The 15,506-nt window shown below is 38.6% G+C and overlaps 1 protein-coding gene across 6 annotated transcripts in view; it reads right to left on the minus strand.

The window, feature by feature from the left end:
• Positions 1–4,405: 4,405 nt before the first annotated feature.
• LOC139139753 (solute carrier family 23 member 1-like) overlaps positions 4,406–15,506 on the minus strand; it is a 54,964-nt gene continuing 43,863 nt past the window's right edge. For all 6 annotated transcript variants that reach the window (XM_070708647.1, XM_070708643.1, XM_070708644.1 and 3 more), the window contains exons 5-14: positions 14,201–14,307; positions 13,838–13,899; positions 12,978–13,159; positions 10,308–10,428; positions 9,632–9,788; positions 8,885–9,138; positions 8,217–8,346; positions 7,743–7,886; positions 7,248–7,343; positions 4,406–5,620 (exon numbers count right to left, since the gene is read on the minus strand). In XM_070708647.1, coding sequence (XP_070564748.1) covers positions 5,304–5,620; positions 7,248–7,343; positions 7,743–7,886; positions 8,217–8,346; positions 8,885–9,138; positions 9,632–9,788; positions 10,308–10,428; positions 12,978–13,159; positions 13,838–13,899; positions 14,201–14,307 — 1,570 coding nt within the window. In that variant the 3' untranslated portion in view covers positions 4,406–5,303. The remainder of the gene's footprint in view (positions 5,621–7,247; positions 7,344–7,742; positions 7,887–8,216; positions 8,347–8,884; positions 9,139–9,631; positions 9,789–10,307; positions 10,429–12,977; positions 13,160–13,837; positions 13,900–14,200; positions 14,308–15,506) is intronic.

A 15,506-nucleotide genomic window follows, 5' to 3' on the forward strand; every position in this document is an offset into this window, starting at 1 on the left:
TTGAATTTTTCAAATGTGTTACTTCATTCAGTTTTGTTCACTTGGTGATGAAATTTCTGTAAGTTTTTGGAGCCAAAGTTAATTTTTCATCACATATAATTGTCTGTTAGCACAGGTTTTCAGGTTTTCAAATTTGCTCGGTAGGTTCGAAGAGGTACATGTATCTTTTAGCAGTTTTCTACAAATATTTTAAGCATATAATTTACAATGTCTATTTCCTGGTTTTTCATAGTTTTCTTCCAAAATCACCTGTTCGGAAAGTCTTTCAGGCATCTACGGCAGTTCTTCCGCCGTTTGGCTATATCGATTTGTGTTGTTTAGGCTGACTTTGTGCTATGCTACAACATGACAAATTGTCGGGGTTTGAAAGTAATAAACCATAGTAGTCAGGTTTTTGAACTACAGGCTAATGGATTTCATCAAGAAATGTGTAATTTATCCAAAAGATGGCGAATTTTAGCTTGCAGGATAGTGCTTGACGCAGAAAAATATACTAAGTGTTATGGAATAAAGTGTTCGTTCACAGTTCACTATGCATGTATAGCTTTTGTACGTTCAGTCACAGAGAAACATGGACAGAGTCGCAACGGGTATTGTTTAAGGCGTGAAGCAGTTACGTAACCCATCCATGTTCGCCTCGCCTCAGGTTGCTCTCGCCTCTCTTTTCCGAAGAGTGCCGACCATGCATCCTTCCGTAATTTTCGGATTTTCGCCAATTGTTAAGCGAAAGTATGTTCGGCAAAGTTTGTGTTGTTGTTGTCGTGTGGTGCTGAGCGGAATTGACGTGCTGGCGAAAACGGGAGTGTTTTGAGCTTCAGGAAAGTGAGTTTTACCTTTTTAAAAATTCCTCTCATATTTTTTTGAATATATAATGAGTGTGTTTGAACCAAATTTGAAAGTCTTTTATCGATACTGTCTGGTTTTCCTCAATGGTTTACGGTCAGTCATACCGTCTTTTACACGTGCGTCAAGGAAGGACATGTTTATGTAATTTGCTGGTGTGTTATGTTTTGATTGGCGTGAAGCAGTGTCTCTGGCTTGAGAGCTTACAAAGTAACTATGGTTGCTACGCGACTGGCTGTACGATGCCATCTCGTCGTATTTTTCGCATAATCTCGTGTAATTATCAACCACAAACAAAGCCTCCAAAAAGTTTAACACCTTTGAAGCTCATTTTAATATGAAAAGCCAATAGTCTACCGAGACGACCATGGAACAAAAGGCATGCAAGCGTTGCGACTCTGTCAATGTTTCTCTGTGGTTCAGTCATAGACTCTCGAGAAAAACAAACTAAATACGTCTTTTTTCGCAGACTTGAGTATGATTTAATTCTATAAATGAGGGAAATGCCTACGATGAATAGGTGCTACATTCGGTGTTGTTACAGCCCGAGGTATGACTATATGCTAACAGAGAAAATAATGACTCAAAATCAAGACGTTCGCCTCAACATGATGCCGACATACAAAGAAAACTATACAATAACCCAGAAGCTATTGCGTACGCAGGTTGAAGAACGAGATCAAGAGAATCGACACCAGGTTATCACATATAAACTGTACGTCACAATGTTTCGTGATGAAACAGGAATCTAACTTTCGTTATCAACTACAAGCACTTAAAAGGGGCGTCGTTATTAACCAATCGATGAAGAAACTTTGAAGTGTATGTATGATGTACGTGAAACATTTATAATGTTTTGAAGTCTTGCCGAGGACAAACCGGTAATTGTAATGTAGAACTGTATATCCCAAGTCTAGTCCTAGTATACCTGACAACAAAGAGTGTCACACATTAGATATAGCTGTCATGACTGCTAATATATTTCCTGCCATGCAAAAAGACGAAATGTTTAAAGAAATACAAATACTATAATGCATATAAGCTAATCTCAATTAGTAAAAAAGTTCAACTATTGGCGCTCATTAATAAAGATAAAATGGTGAAATGAATTTTATATTTCATTACGAAAGATAGTATCGAAAATAAGTGAAAACTAACTTTTTCCAAATGTAGCGAATTACATAAATATATAGTACGTGGCTGACTCCAAAAAGTGATGATGATGGTGGTGGTGGTGGTTATGATGATGATGATGATGATGATGATGATGATGATGAGGATAATGATGATGATGAAATGTGGTACTGACGCAATCCTGCGCACGCACAAGTCGAATCGAGTCCTAGGTTGTTTTCGGTATTTCCCGATTACTGCAAGCTTTGCGTGCCTGTCCCTTTATTTTCTGTATAACTGACAGTCCTCTGAAGTCCGCTGAGATGGTTACGGGATATTTACATCAATTCAAAGATTTACAGTAGCGTAATAATTTATTTAAAAAGTCTGTGAATCGATGGCACCAGACATTTTGTTTATTATACCTAGACATAATAATCATTTATGTTCGCGCGAATTTACGATGGCTAGAGATGAAATCATAGAAACACTTGTAGGAGTTTGCATATATGATAAAGCATTGTTATCTCACACAGTTCCTGGTCTTTATGCAGAGTCGGGCAAGGACGGTAACGGGCGTTGCTTTCTCAGTTTTCTATCGTTTCAATAGTCTGTCGACAGTCCCTCGTGCCTTGAGTAGCATCCAACGTAGCGTAGGCGATCGAGCGCCGAAGGCGCGAGGTCGAGTGCCGAAGGCACCAAATACCGGGAGCTACGCCAATACGCGAGACCAAGCGGTACAAGCGACTGGCGAGAGTCTATCGTTTCAAACACATGGAGGAAACCCTTTCAGTTCAACACTGGCTGCGCCAAAGGCAGCCTCCATATCGTTTGACACGTTCCTGATACCGAGCACAACAGATATCATTATTTTAGCTTTACACATGACTTTTCGATCGATTGCCGGGATTTTCGAGACTCTAGACGATGACTTCCACACGAATAAGGCGTAAAGTCATTGATCACTGACCGCGCGACGTCAAAAATTGGTTTATTACAAAGACAGTGAAAAAAGCAAAAGTGAAGGTTTTAAAACGATAGGGTCTTCAAAAGACCCCATCCCTCTATCATCTAATTCACCCTAGACGCACAAATTTAGGGGCAGCCGACAAAGCTCTTCGCGAAAATAAGGAAGCGGTCTCTTAAAGGGAGACAATTTTGTTCACATTATGGAGCAAGGACAATTTGTGGTTAATTTGTGGTTACCAGCAGGCGGGAAAACTTTTTCGAGTTGGTAGCTTGAAAAATAACTACCTTCTAGTGATATTGAAGGTCTTACTGTTTGATGGAATTTCGCAACGGGTAATGGCAAAATTAAAAGATAATGAGCAGGCGACGGGAAACTTACGTAGTGTGACTGGGCAGTGAGTTTTAGGCGGGATGAAGGCCGATGGGAGTTTTCTGTGTGAAGAGGGGAGAAGGTAAAACTAGTCAGGGATGGAAATTTTCCACATATATTTTAAAGTCTGGTGCAAACAGCTGCCACTTCCCCTCTAGGTTTTAAGTTTAAAATACTTCATATACCATATTTATATGTAAACTATTTTGACGAAAAATAGTTTGTCGACCCAATATTTACTTCCCTGGCAGCATTCCGGCATTATTTCTATTACCACTATACTGCCGTCCAGGAGTTACAGTTGAAAATCTGTTAACATGTTAAGTTTGCAGCTTTTCAGCAAGTAGGCGTAATTTAGAGCAAAATCACCACAATGACGCTGTTATAACGATAAATTACAGACACAGGGATGTTTGACAATGTGTGAAATATGCACCAGAAGATCAAGGAATAGAGTCTCCTGATTTCCGCACACGTTGTTATTATTATTTCAGAGTTTCATTATTTCATTATTTCACAGTTGGTTGTCCATGTTCTAGGGCAACAAGTCTCACGCCCACAAGATATTCATAAAAATCGTATGATTCCGGGTGAAATTCCCCTGTATAGCGTTCACCCGACTCATCGCATCCCTCCACCCACGCGTGCGTTTCACATGAAAGCAAAATACAAATCATTGCGTTCACTCCACTAACATGACTAAAACATTCACAAATCACAGACTTGAAGCAAGTCTATTTCATAGGCTACTTGAACTAAAAACTAGATAAAGTAAGTGAACGAATTTGCTTTGAACATGGTACACTACCGCCATCACTCACACACACACACACCGCGCGAATGCGTCCGTTGTTATTTTCATTTCACAGTTGGTTGTCCATGTTCTAGGGTAACAAGTCTCACGCCCACAAGCCTATTCATAAAAATCGTGATTTTCTTATATAGTTTACTAGCAATATAATCGAAATAAAGGCCTGTCCTGACCATTGCTGTTTATTTATGGTTTTGAGCGACAGGAAAACCACATTAACATTATTTCTTGGTTACACATCGCTCGTTATTTTGTTGATTTCCCTTGCACTTGACCTTGAATGAACAATGATCGTCATCACCAGTTCAACCATCATTTCTTTAATCATTTCTCCAAAGTTAAAAAACCCAGCTAAATACATTACACAATTACATTTCATTAAAACTTCGATTAAAAAGGCAATATTAGAGTATCTTTCTCACACGATACGGTCGGTCCAATCAGACTATTTCACACGGGACACTTGACATGTGACAGGAATTGTACGTACAAAATATCTCAACAATATATTTCTGCCAAAAACCGATAGACAAGGAAATTTAATTGGTTTCATAATGGTATACTCTGGTATTGGTGAATTATCTTCTTTCCCTCCCTGAGCAAAGTGTAGACTATCGAATATAACCTGAGTATTACAGCCAGGATGCAATATTTAATACTATCACAGTGTTGAGGACAGTCGCAAAGATAAAAAATACAGGAATGATACGATATCTTCTAAAAAAATCAACGATATCATAAAATGTACACAAGACTTTTAAAATGTTACAAACGTTAACAAACATAAACCCATACTTTTTCGAGCTTACATATTAACCCTGTCATTCACAATAAATATTTTGATGGCAGTTGTTGTATGTGTTTGAAGGGAGGACAGGTCATGCTTCACTTGATCTTTGCCGTTGACAAGTTACAATGTAAAACGCGAAATTCTGGTCAACGACAATGGTAACTCATTTTCACACTGCTATGGTGTTCTTGATGAGTGTGACAAGATTATAATACCGCTGCCTTTTGTACAGAGTTAGAAGGTATTCAGTGATTGACTTACATCATTCGAACCCTAAGTAAGATGATTGATAGATAACTGCTTTGATTTCAAACTTCGACTCACGGATGTTATCACCTGTTCTTCCTTGGCATTAATTCATGTCACATTTTCTACACATGCCTCTCTATCGTTTCAGGATTGTCCTCTTATTCTGGCGTTTGAGTGGCTTTTTCTTCTCCGGTATCAACTGAATGCAGGTACATTCGTTCAACACCGTCAATGTCATTGTTTTCCGGACCACCTTTTTTCTTCCTGCACGAACAACTGAATTCGATGAAGGTCGGACAGAACGGAATATAGGACGTGACAGATTTCCACTTGTGGACTAATCTGTTGCCGAAAGGAAATTCGTAACATTTCATGACCTCGTGTCTCACTGCTTGTGTGTGTTCTTCGTCATCATTGTCTGCAGTTTCACCAAACATACGTCTCCACTGAGCTAGTCCTCTTTCTTGCTGGGTACCTGATATGAGAAAGGGAACAAGCTTGAAGCATTAGCTGAATTTTGACCATTCATATCGTAACCAGGTTAGAAAGGCCAAAAGTAGGAATTCGACTATGAGCGCGACATCCAAGGCGTTCAGACCATCTTAATATTATGCTGAAAATACAACAAATACATTCCAGGTGATACTTTTTGGAACGGTATTGTAACATTGATTAGCTCACTGCAATATTATAGGGGTGGATTCTGTGTATTCGTTAACAGTCAGCCTGAATCTAATATGAGCATTTTGGAACATCAGAAATTCCTGTCTTCTATTCTGTCTTCTGCTGGGGTGTTTTTAGAAGCGCAGAATATGTTATAGCTTCACTTCAGAACACACGATAACAGCTTTATCTCGGAACAAATTGATTGACTTACGTTAACGTTTCAAAGAAAATAAAACCTGACAGACAGCCAATATATAGGCAATGTCTGACAACAAGAGATAATTCGAGAACCAAAGAATTGAGGACAATCAACTTGATTTAGGACTAATGATACTGTGGTGACCGATGTGAACATATTATTGCAACCATGTAATTTTACTTCATCTACTTGCACGTTAAAGTGAGCTATCAACAATTGGGCGAAATTTGGCGCTTAGAGCACTCTGGGTCACGCGTATCTAACAACGAGAACACTAAACCGTATTGCAATAAAGAGAAGTTTCTATAGTTAGTGCATAAAAATTCGACACTGTAGTTTTTAAAATATCAAATATCTGTTGCAAAGCAAGGCTAGACATCACGCCAGTCGATGTATGGAATTTTAAGGTTGAGACTAACAACTGAGCTTGGATAGCACACTTACTCGTTTGTGCAGGGACCGTGTTGTATTTCTCAGAGACTTGTAAAATCAGGCGAATGTATGTGCAAACGTCATGAAAAACATCATAGAAGTCGACTTATGGCAGAGTGAGATTTGGACACGATGTAAATTTTTCCAAAACTGAGAGTAACTTGTATTATAAATATTTACCATATGCGATCACACTGCCCGGAGATCAATTCACAGATATTTGGTAAAATACGATGGTTTGTTTTATCAGATTCTGTGTATTCTAATGCACACTGTATTACGTACGTTTTGCACGAACTTTGAAATTTACATCTTCATTGCCCAATATACGGAGTACTAAAATTGAAAAGGTGAAACTTTTGGTCGGGGGATATACATCATCACGAGCTGCAAAAATTAAATAAATTCCCCGTTTTTGTATAATAGAGTGCCGGTGAGCGCTCTTAATCAACTTCTGAGAAAATAAGAAATATTTGTACTGATGGGTGTTGACAGAAATGAAACGTTTTCCTGCCAAGTCGATGTTCCACAAAAGAGATTACCATACAATAGTAATGTTTTTAACTCGTAGATTAAGAAGGTATAGAAGAAGCACAATATTCACCATGGTTTTGATAGTGAATGATTCCTCAATAGGTATTGGTCATTTTAAAGGAAGACCCCAATGAATGCACTGCACGGCAAAATCTTTACATTAACCTATCTCCTCTTAAACTGTTATAAAGAACGGATCTTGTCAATTTCTGTCCCTTGCTTTGAAACGTAATAGTGTCAAAGCATTGGATAACCGTTTATCTGTACTTACCAGGGATGGTATTGTCGAGGATGAATCCAAAAAGACCTCCAACAAACATACTGGTACTTAGTAACACTGTAATTATTTGATCCACTTCCTGATTTCCTATAACCAAAGCGGAATGTTTCAAAGTGATGAAATAATACATGGGTAAAGGTATATTAGCTAGATAGCCAGGTGTGCATGTATGCGACTTTAAAAACCGTGACTGGACACTTTCATGCGATCAATTTGCGGATTGATTTTCTACTAAACCAGTCTGGATTTAAAAATACTTATAGCAGCATAACGACACATACAATGTATTATCCCATCTGGCTGTCTTACGGCGCCACTAATAGACAAGGTTACTGGGGGTCCACTGTTTCATTGGCAAACTTATACATTGATTTACACGTCAGGCATCCATAATCAGAAAATGTTGATTTCTTCAGGAGATAGTTTCATAGCAGCAACATAATGTAAATATGAAAATATAACTGACGGATGTTTTGTTGATAGTACCTGTTGAAATGATTCCTTGATTTGCATTCAGCCAGTTTGGAAGCACCAGTCCCATGAAGAACGAAAATCCCACGATGAACAAATTTCTTGAGGAGTTTAGATCGACGAATTGTAAATTAGAAATACCGACAGCTGTTATCATGCCTGAAACGGTGACGTTTTCATGGACAAAATTAAATTTAATATAAACAAATCGGTTTCGTCGCGTAACCAATATCAAATTAGTATAACAGCATTTGTCGAAGACAAAACATTTTGTTCGATGTCATCAGCTGATCAGGTGAGAGTGCATATTAAATAGTTGCAGACAAAATATCTACTCAGTATCTAGTGACAAAGGAGACTCATCATGATCGCTTGAATTGTGTTTTTCCTGTTCCAGTGCTGAGCAGGAAGTCACCGACAAAGTATACGGTAAGTTTTCAGCCACGTCGATGTGTTGATGGACTTTATCGGAAATAAATCATAACTTACCGAACATTACACAGAACACCCCTCCGATTATAGGATTCGGTATGGTGACAAACAGAGCGCCAAATTTACCACACATTCCAAAAAACATCATGAACAGAGCGCCAACCAGAATTACAAGACGGCTACCAACCTGAAAAACAGTTGCAGACACTGATATGTTTGACAGCTCTGCGATTCTGACACTCTAGTATGTTCGTTTGTAAGATCGTCTATTGCTTCTGGCTAATTACCTCCAGAAATAATATTAAATATACGTCAGTAAAGCCTATAGTTGGCAATTTCATTTAAATTGGGAGAACTACGCTTGTATGAAGATGTTAATTAATCTAGCCTATATTGATCTTGGTAGAAATCACTATTGACAGTGACTATTGCGATATATCGTATCACGCTGACAACCTGCAGTGATGTTGACATCATATGACACATTGCGTGCTATGAAGATATTGCACACTTAAAAGTGCATGGAAGACAAGCCAAGGCAGTAAACCAAGTTACTGCCATGAAAACTTATACGTGTGAGCATGCATTGTGCACAATTATAGTAGCTACACCATGATACTGTTTATGATACGCGGTGCTTCAGCTATTGTTTTTTGAACATTTCAAAAAGAGTGCAAACTCATCCCATTGCAAAGAATAACTGGATGATTGCCCGAACACATTACCTTTGTAATGCCGATTGCACCAATGTTTTCACTGTATGAAGTAGTACCGTTACCAGTACCCCAAAGTCCCGCCAAAATACAGCCAATGCCTTCCATGCCGATACCGCGATTAATAGCATGAGTGGGCGGTGGTGGCGCTCCAGCTAATCTAGCGCAGGCGTAGTAGTCACCGATGGATTCTATCATAGACGCCAATACGCCCGCCAGCATTCCAAAGACACCAGCTGCACTGACTGTTGGTATTCCCCATTGAACTGAAATGAACATGAGTTTGTGTTTATCGTAAAGCTTTTTACCATTCTTTTCTATATAGATTTATCAATGCCATGCAACATTGTAGTTCATAGAGTATTCCTGCAGAAAACTGAAAACAATTTCATCAACATGTTGGCGGCAGATGAGGAAAGCAGGATGAATCATTCTTTTCCCTAAACTGACCCTTAAATCAAGTGTCTGAAAGACATGTAATGCCAGTACAAACAAAACCAGTTCATCTAGACGTTTGCGGCACCAGACAAGCTATTCTAAACCCTTGACGGTACTTTTACATCATCGCGTGTTGAGTCCAGGATACGTTTTTTTTTCAGCTCCCAACGATATTTACAACTTCAGTTAATGTCAACGGTTAAACATTAAAATACGCATATTAGCACACACTTTGTAAGCATAGAATACAGTTATGGTAAAAGTTTAACGACTTTATACATGTCAATAGTTGGAAATTGACCGAATAACGTGAACTCTTACAAGGGTAAGGAAATCTGAACCAATCCGAATCCTTTAAAATATTCTCCCTGGTATCAGTTCTAGCTAGGTAGCCATACTTGGAATCGTCCTCTGGTATAGCGTCGGTGAGAGTTAATATATAACACACTAGCCATGACAACATAATTGCAAGAATTACCTATAAAAAGAGTTTTTAAAGATTAGTTTCAAAGTAAATCAAAGTCACAGAAAAGAAGGAGAAGGTACAATCAGCGTAATGTAGTAGTATTTGACAGAACTAAGTATGGAGATGCTAGAACATCAAGTTCATGGTTTTGTCATGACATACATCTCCCTTGCCGACATAGCCGCAAGTCATATGGCGTTAATTTGCTTACAAAAGATGAAATGATGATGATGATGATGATGATGATCATCATCATCATCATCATCATCATCATCATAACAACAGCAACATCTGACGCCCCTTTCTAGTTTTCTAAACGTGACTCATACATGTCTTGCTTACATCTAACACAGCGTTCACAGCATGAGTCGGATGAATTGTCTTATTTTATTTATTTATCCATTTGCTATTTATTTATTTATTTATTTACTCCGGTTCAGCTTGTCAAAATGCAAACTATAAAGTGATTTTACATCGTGAGTTTCCATGTTCATGTTGTACAGAAGAAAGATGTGAAGACGTTTAACATACCGGGAAAAGTTTGAAGATTGGATACCACATAGCGCTGCAACCTTTGTCCTTGGACCATCCAAGACAAGGAATATTGATATTCTTCAAATACTGAGAAAAAGCGATAATAAGAACCATCGTCCTGTTTGGAGAAGGGGCAAGAGAGTATATTGTAGTCATGAGTGAAATTGAGGGAGATGCGAGAGCGACGCGTCGACCATTAACATTTATTTGTATAGGCAACGGTGAGAGAAAAGCCAAAAACTAATAAGCAAAGCGTAAAGATAACGGATATAAACTCATGGCAACTGTTAGCGTCCTTGTGACAGAGTTAATTTCAACATCTTAATACAACTTTCGTAAACATGTTGAAACTTTTCGTATCCATTCAACTAAGTGTAAAAATTAAATATATTAATGATTTAAAGTGGTTCGCCGGAAAATCGAATTCACACCAAAAAAGTGCCAACGGAAAAACATATTGCAATAGACTGTGAATCTGAATCCTGGGCGTTCTCAAATGCATAATGGAGAAGTAGCATAAGAAACAGTATTCCGGAATAAAATTAGATACATTAGGCCGAAAAAGATAAATAGTTTGTTTCTCATCCCCGCGCGCGTCAATGTAGACCCGCCGCGCCAACCTTTTTTTTTTTGCATCTCAAGAGGGAACGAAAAAAAAATGAAAAAAAAACTAACGCAAAAATACGCGACAATAGTGCGCCACAAACGGCTGCGTATGTAACTTAACTAGGCATGCGCAGCGTACAGTTCTGAATCACAGGCGTGGTGTTTACTGGGTAGTTTGTATAAGTGTAGTGTATGCTACATTCCGACGTTCTCTTCCGTAGATAAGGCTACGGAGCAGAACGTCGGAACGAAGCATAAACTAAACTTATACAAACTACCCAGTAAACAGCACGCCTGTGTTCTGAATGATGCATGGCGTATTGTGATCTGTCATGTTTATCTCCATAAAAGTGACGACCGGGGCGAAAGTACTGAGACCCTTTGGTCTCGTGGATGTAAATGCCCAGTGTTCTTTGACAGAAGTGTATCAAGACCTCACAAGAGGAGTGTTGTCCACTGGCGATCGATTTATCCTACCGAATGATTATAAACAGTGCTGTGTCGAGGTGCTTGTGTCGAAGTAGCCTAGATTCCTTTTCCGTCCGCTTGCCTCCGTACCTCCGTCCCGTAGTGGGGACGGAGGTACGGAGGCAAGCGGACGGAAAAGGAATCTAGGCTAGTGTCGAAGGAGTTGAATGGAAAGTTCCAGAGCGTACATGTACCGTTAACGGCGAAAGTTACCGACTGTTTAGACTTTGGCAAGTACTTTCAGTTTACGTTGAACAATGATGAAAACCCCACAAATAAAAGCACCAGACCTACTGTGAATGCATTTGATTTACTGCTTCGTTCTCGGGGTGAAAAAGTGTGGCCAGCTTTCCGAAATATAGATAGACCAAACGCAAGATTTCAGCTGCATAATGCCATTGTGAGGTGGCTTCAAGGTCAAGATCTAGGGTGGCAAAAACAAAGTAAATGCATGGGAGATCAGTTTGTTCATGTTCTCGGAGACTGTTTATGGATCACTGACCCACATGACAAACGTTCCATCAACGATCTTGCCCGATACCAGAGAACTTTGATATATTCCAGGGGTACAATTTACCACAATCTCACAAACACGTATTGAAGCCATTGAATGCTGACGAACTCACATCTATAGCACAGCAATTATTCAACATGGAAAAAATCCACGATATCTTAAACGAAAAAGAAAAGTTTTCACTAAAAGAACAAATTAAACCGTTAAGATCATACCAAAGCAACACAAATATTTTATGATATACAAAACTGAACTAGACAGAACATTGAACATCACACAGTGCTGTAACATTCCATTCAGAACTGTACACTATGTCATTGAAAGCTATCAAAACTGCATTCTGCACTAATAGTCAAAAAGCAGCACTGTTGATATGCTAAAAATTTGCTGTGCATTTATCTCTGCATGCATTCCTATGTTCTCATGTTGTAAGCGTGTTGTTGTTGATGGTTGAATAAAAAAAAAGTAGCAGCAAAAAAAAAACCGCGTCACCGCATCACTTTTGCAAGATGCCTAGGATGAGAAACAAACTATTTTTTTTTTGGCCTTACTATGCTTTACAGTTTCGTTTTCATAGTCCGTTCCACAGGGGAGAGCAAAAACTGTATGCGTTTAACGTATTGAAAGAATTCTTATGCCAGCATGTTTATTTTTATGGCTTTGAAATCTGCATGAATGATATTAACATATAAAAGTTGCAACCTTTGACTTTATCCCAGCTGTTTTTCTTTCACGCATGAAGTTATTTTGCTGATAAATACTACAGCGATATATGTCACTGTGTAATAGCATCAGTAGAAATTTACCTATTGTTCTATAAGTACGTCTAGTAAATTTATCGACAAATCATTCATCACTGAAATGTGTTTACCGTAAGAATCTCTGAAAGTATATTGTTGGGATTCCAAAAGTCTCAAACTGAAAGCTTTTAAAAATCTAGGTTGTCGTTTACATCTGTCTACATTTGAACAGCGTGTGTTATGCCCTGAGTAGATAATCTCGGAAAGTCTCTTTGAGATTTACGAAGAAGATTAGCCTGATCTCAGGCATGTAGTAAATGTCTTAAACTTGATACATACAACGACGATATTCCCCAATGGCTGCCAGCGAAGCTTGCTGCTGCTCCGAACAGAGATAAACCGACGAGAGCGATGGTTGGAGCGATAGCTAGCGGACCGATAAAACGTAGAAGCATACCAATGACCCCAGTGAAGCCGATGAGAACTTGAAAACACGACGCAACCATGATGGCACCTTGAATCTGTGAATTGTAAAAAAACCATTTATTGCTATTTGATTCTATTTCAGGGCACATTTTATCAGTAGAAAACTTGAGGAAGACTAAAGATAAAGAATAACTCCAATGCAAACTCTTAACAGCGAAAGAGTGAGCTTTGCTGAAAGATATTCAACAACTCATGCAATTACGCCTTGCCGTTTTAAAACGTCACAATATTGTATGAAATGTGCCCGCTAATACCAACGTGTACACACATTGAGCAAAACAGTGTGGTTTATTAGCCACAAATTAGCACGATTAGAATTATTTTGTCCCAATCAACAATGATCAATACTGGATCCACTTTTTGAGTTAATAATCTACATCACCCATAGTGGGTGGGTACAGTTTTGTTTTTGGAAATAGGTCAAACGGTATACGAATAAATGAATAAAGAAGAAAATCGTCAACGTCTCCATTGAGGATACTTTTTGGTGAATACGTCTCATTGGGGTGGCCGACACAATCTTGCTGAGTATTATGGGACAAAACTGAATAAACTTGTCTTATTCACAATATTGGTGATATGACAGAACTAAGTCGTTTCCCTGTTCTGAGACCAGTAAACTGAAGCGTCAATGTAAGAGCAGACGAATAGAAGACAATGACTATTTGCAGACTATAGTCACGGAGGTCAAACATTTTCACCCTTTCACGTACCTCTCTCATTCTCGCCTGCCACAGTTCAGATCGTTCGCCTGACGTCATATTGTGCAGGATCGCTGAAAAAAATTACACAAGATAGTAAGCCTAAATGCAAGATGTTGTACAGACAACAAATTTAAACTCACTGTGTCTTTGAAAATTTGTATTTTCAGGCTCTTCAAATGATGGAAGGCAAGGCTGATTGGTTATTATAATCACCAATCTGATTGTCGCAAGTCGGGCAATATCAGATAACAATCATGGAACAAGCAGGCATGTGGCCCCTTATGTCACATAATGTAGACTAGCTATTTTCAAATGATGGTTGACGAATCTGCATATGAATGTTTTTGTCATACTTTCCCAAATTTAACCTACCTTCAAATTCTGGTCCAGGCTGTGCCGGGCATTGCCATTTTGGTAAAGCTAGCAAAGCAAACGTTGGAGTCAAAAAGGAAAACGTTCCCCCTTGAACTATAGGTAACCTGGAATTAGACAATTTTATGCACTGCAGTGAACGCTTGGTTCGATCGACTATTGGACGACCATGCATTGGCTCTTTTACGTATTTTGAAACGTTTGGTTGAATGTAAGGGACTGGTCAATTCCTTTGGTCTGGAGACGCGGGACCCCCTCTTTGGAAAACAATGACAGGCTGCCCCCCCCCCCATTCCAACTTTCGAAAAGAGGGTAACCCTCCGCAAATCTATAGGTAAAAAGGGTTTTAAACATTCTGTCATTCTGTTTGGGGGAAATTGTTGACCTGTCAGTGTAAGTATAGGGATTTTAAATTTCACACTTTCTGTGCATAACTAGATGTCCAGTACTGTAGTACATAAATTAGTGCCATCACAAATATCAAAGAGAGAACAGCAGTAAAACAAAATCTTAAGTGGGTAATTAAACTGTTACAACCATCGTGATGTTAAGTGTTAATGAACTCATGCTTCACTCACTGAAAATCTGTTTTTCTTCTCATTGGTGGGTAAAGCTTACTATATTTAAGGGACAGTAGTGATATCTTTTATTATTGTGCATTATTTTTATTCCATACATTAACAAGAGAAATGCACAGACTTCAGGTTGTCAACAAGGCATACATATGTATAAAACAGACATCAAACAAGTCCAATAATCAGAATCATTCAAGGCAAATAAATTTCCAATACATGAATATTGGTTGGCATTGCAATGTACCTTTAACCCTATTACCATCATAGTGGACCTCTACAGAGGCAAATGGGAGCGAAAATGTTCAGAGAGTACATGACACTGTGGCTGATATTACAGAACAAGAACAACGGAGTTGTATTGTCATGAAATACAGCTACTCTCCCTTAAAAAGAGAACTAAGACAAGATCAGTTTAACTCTGCCACGGTGTTGTTATAATGTTTCGATATAAAAGTTTCTTTTCAGAGACAAAGCATTATTCCAGTTCTCAGAAACCATACTTGAATACTTGCCCTTGTGTTAGCTTCAAAGGTATTGAAATATAATTTTTTCTATCTTGGCCTTTCGTGCATGTCACCTCTTTAATGAAAGGTTCAGAAACTGTACAATCACCACTTGTAGTATTAACTAACAATCACGCCCTTACCAATACAGGGGCGAAGAAAAATGGGTTTTTTAGTTTCAATTACATCTCCGGAAAAGCCCTAGGGAGCTAGTTTTATAAAATTGTA

This window comes from Ptychodera flava, chromosome 9 (assembly GCF_041260155.1).
Source record: "Ptychodera flava strain L36383 chromosome 9, AS_Pfla_20210202, whole genome shotgun sequence".
NCBI lineage: Eukaryota > Metazoa > Hemichordata > Enteropneusta > Ptychoderidae > Ptychodera > Ptychodera flava.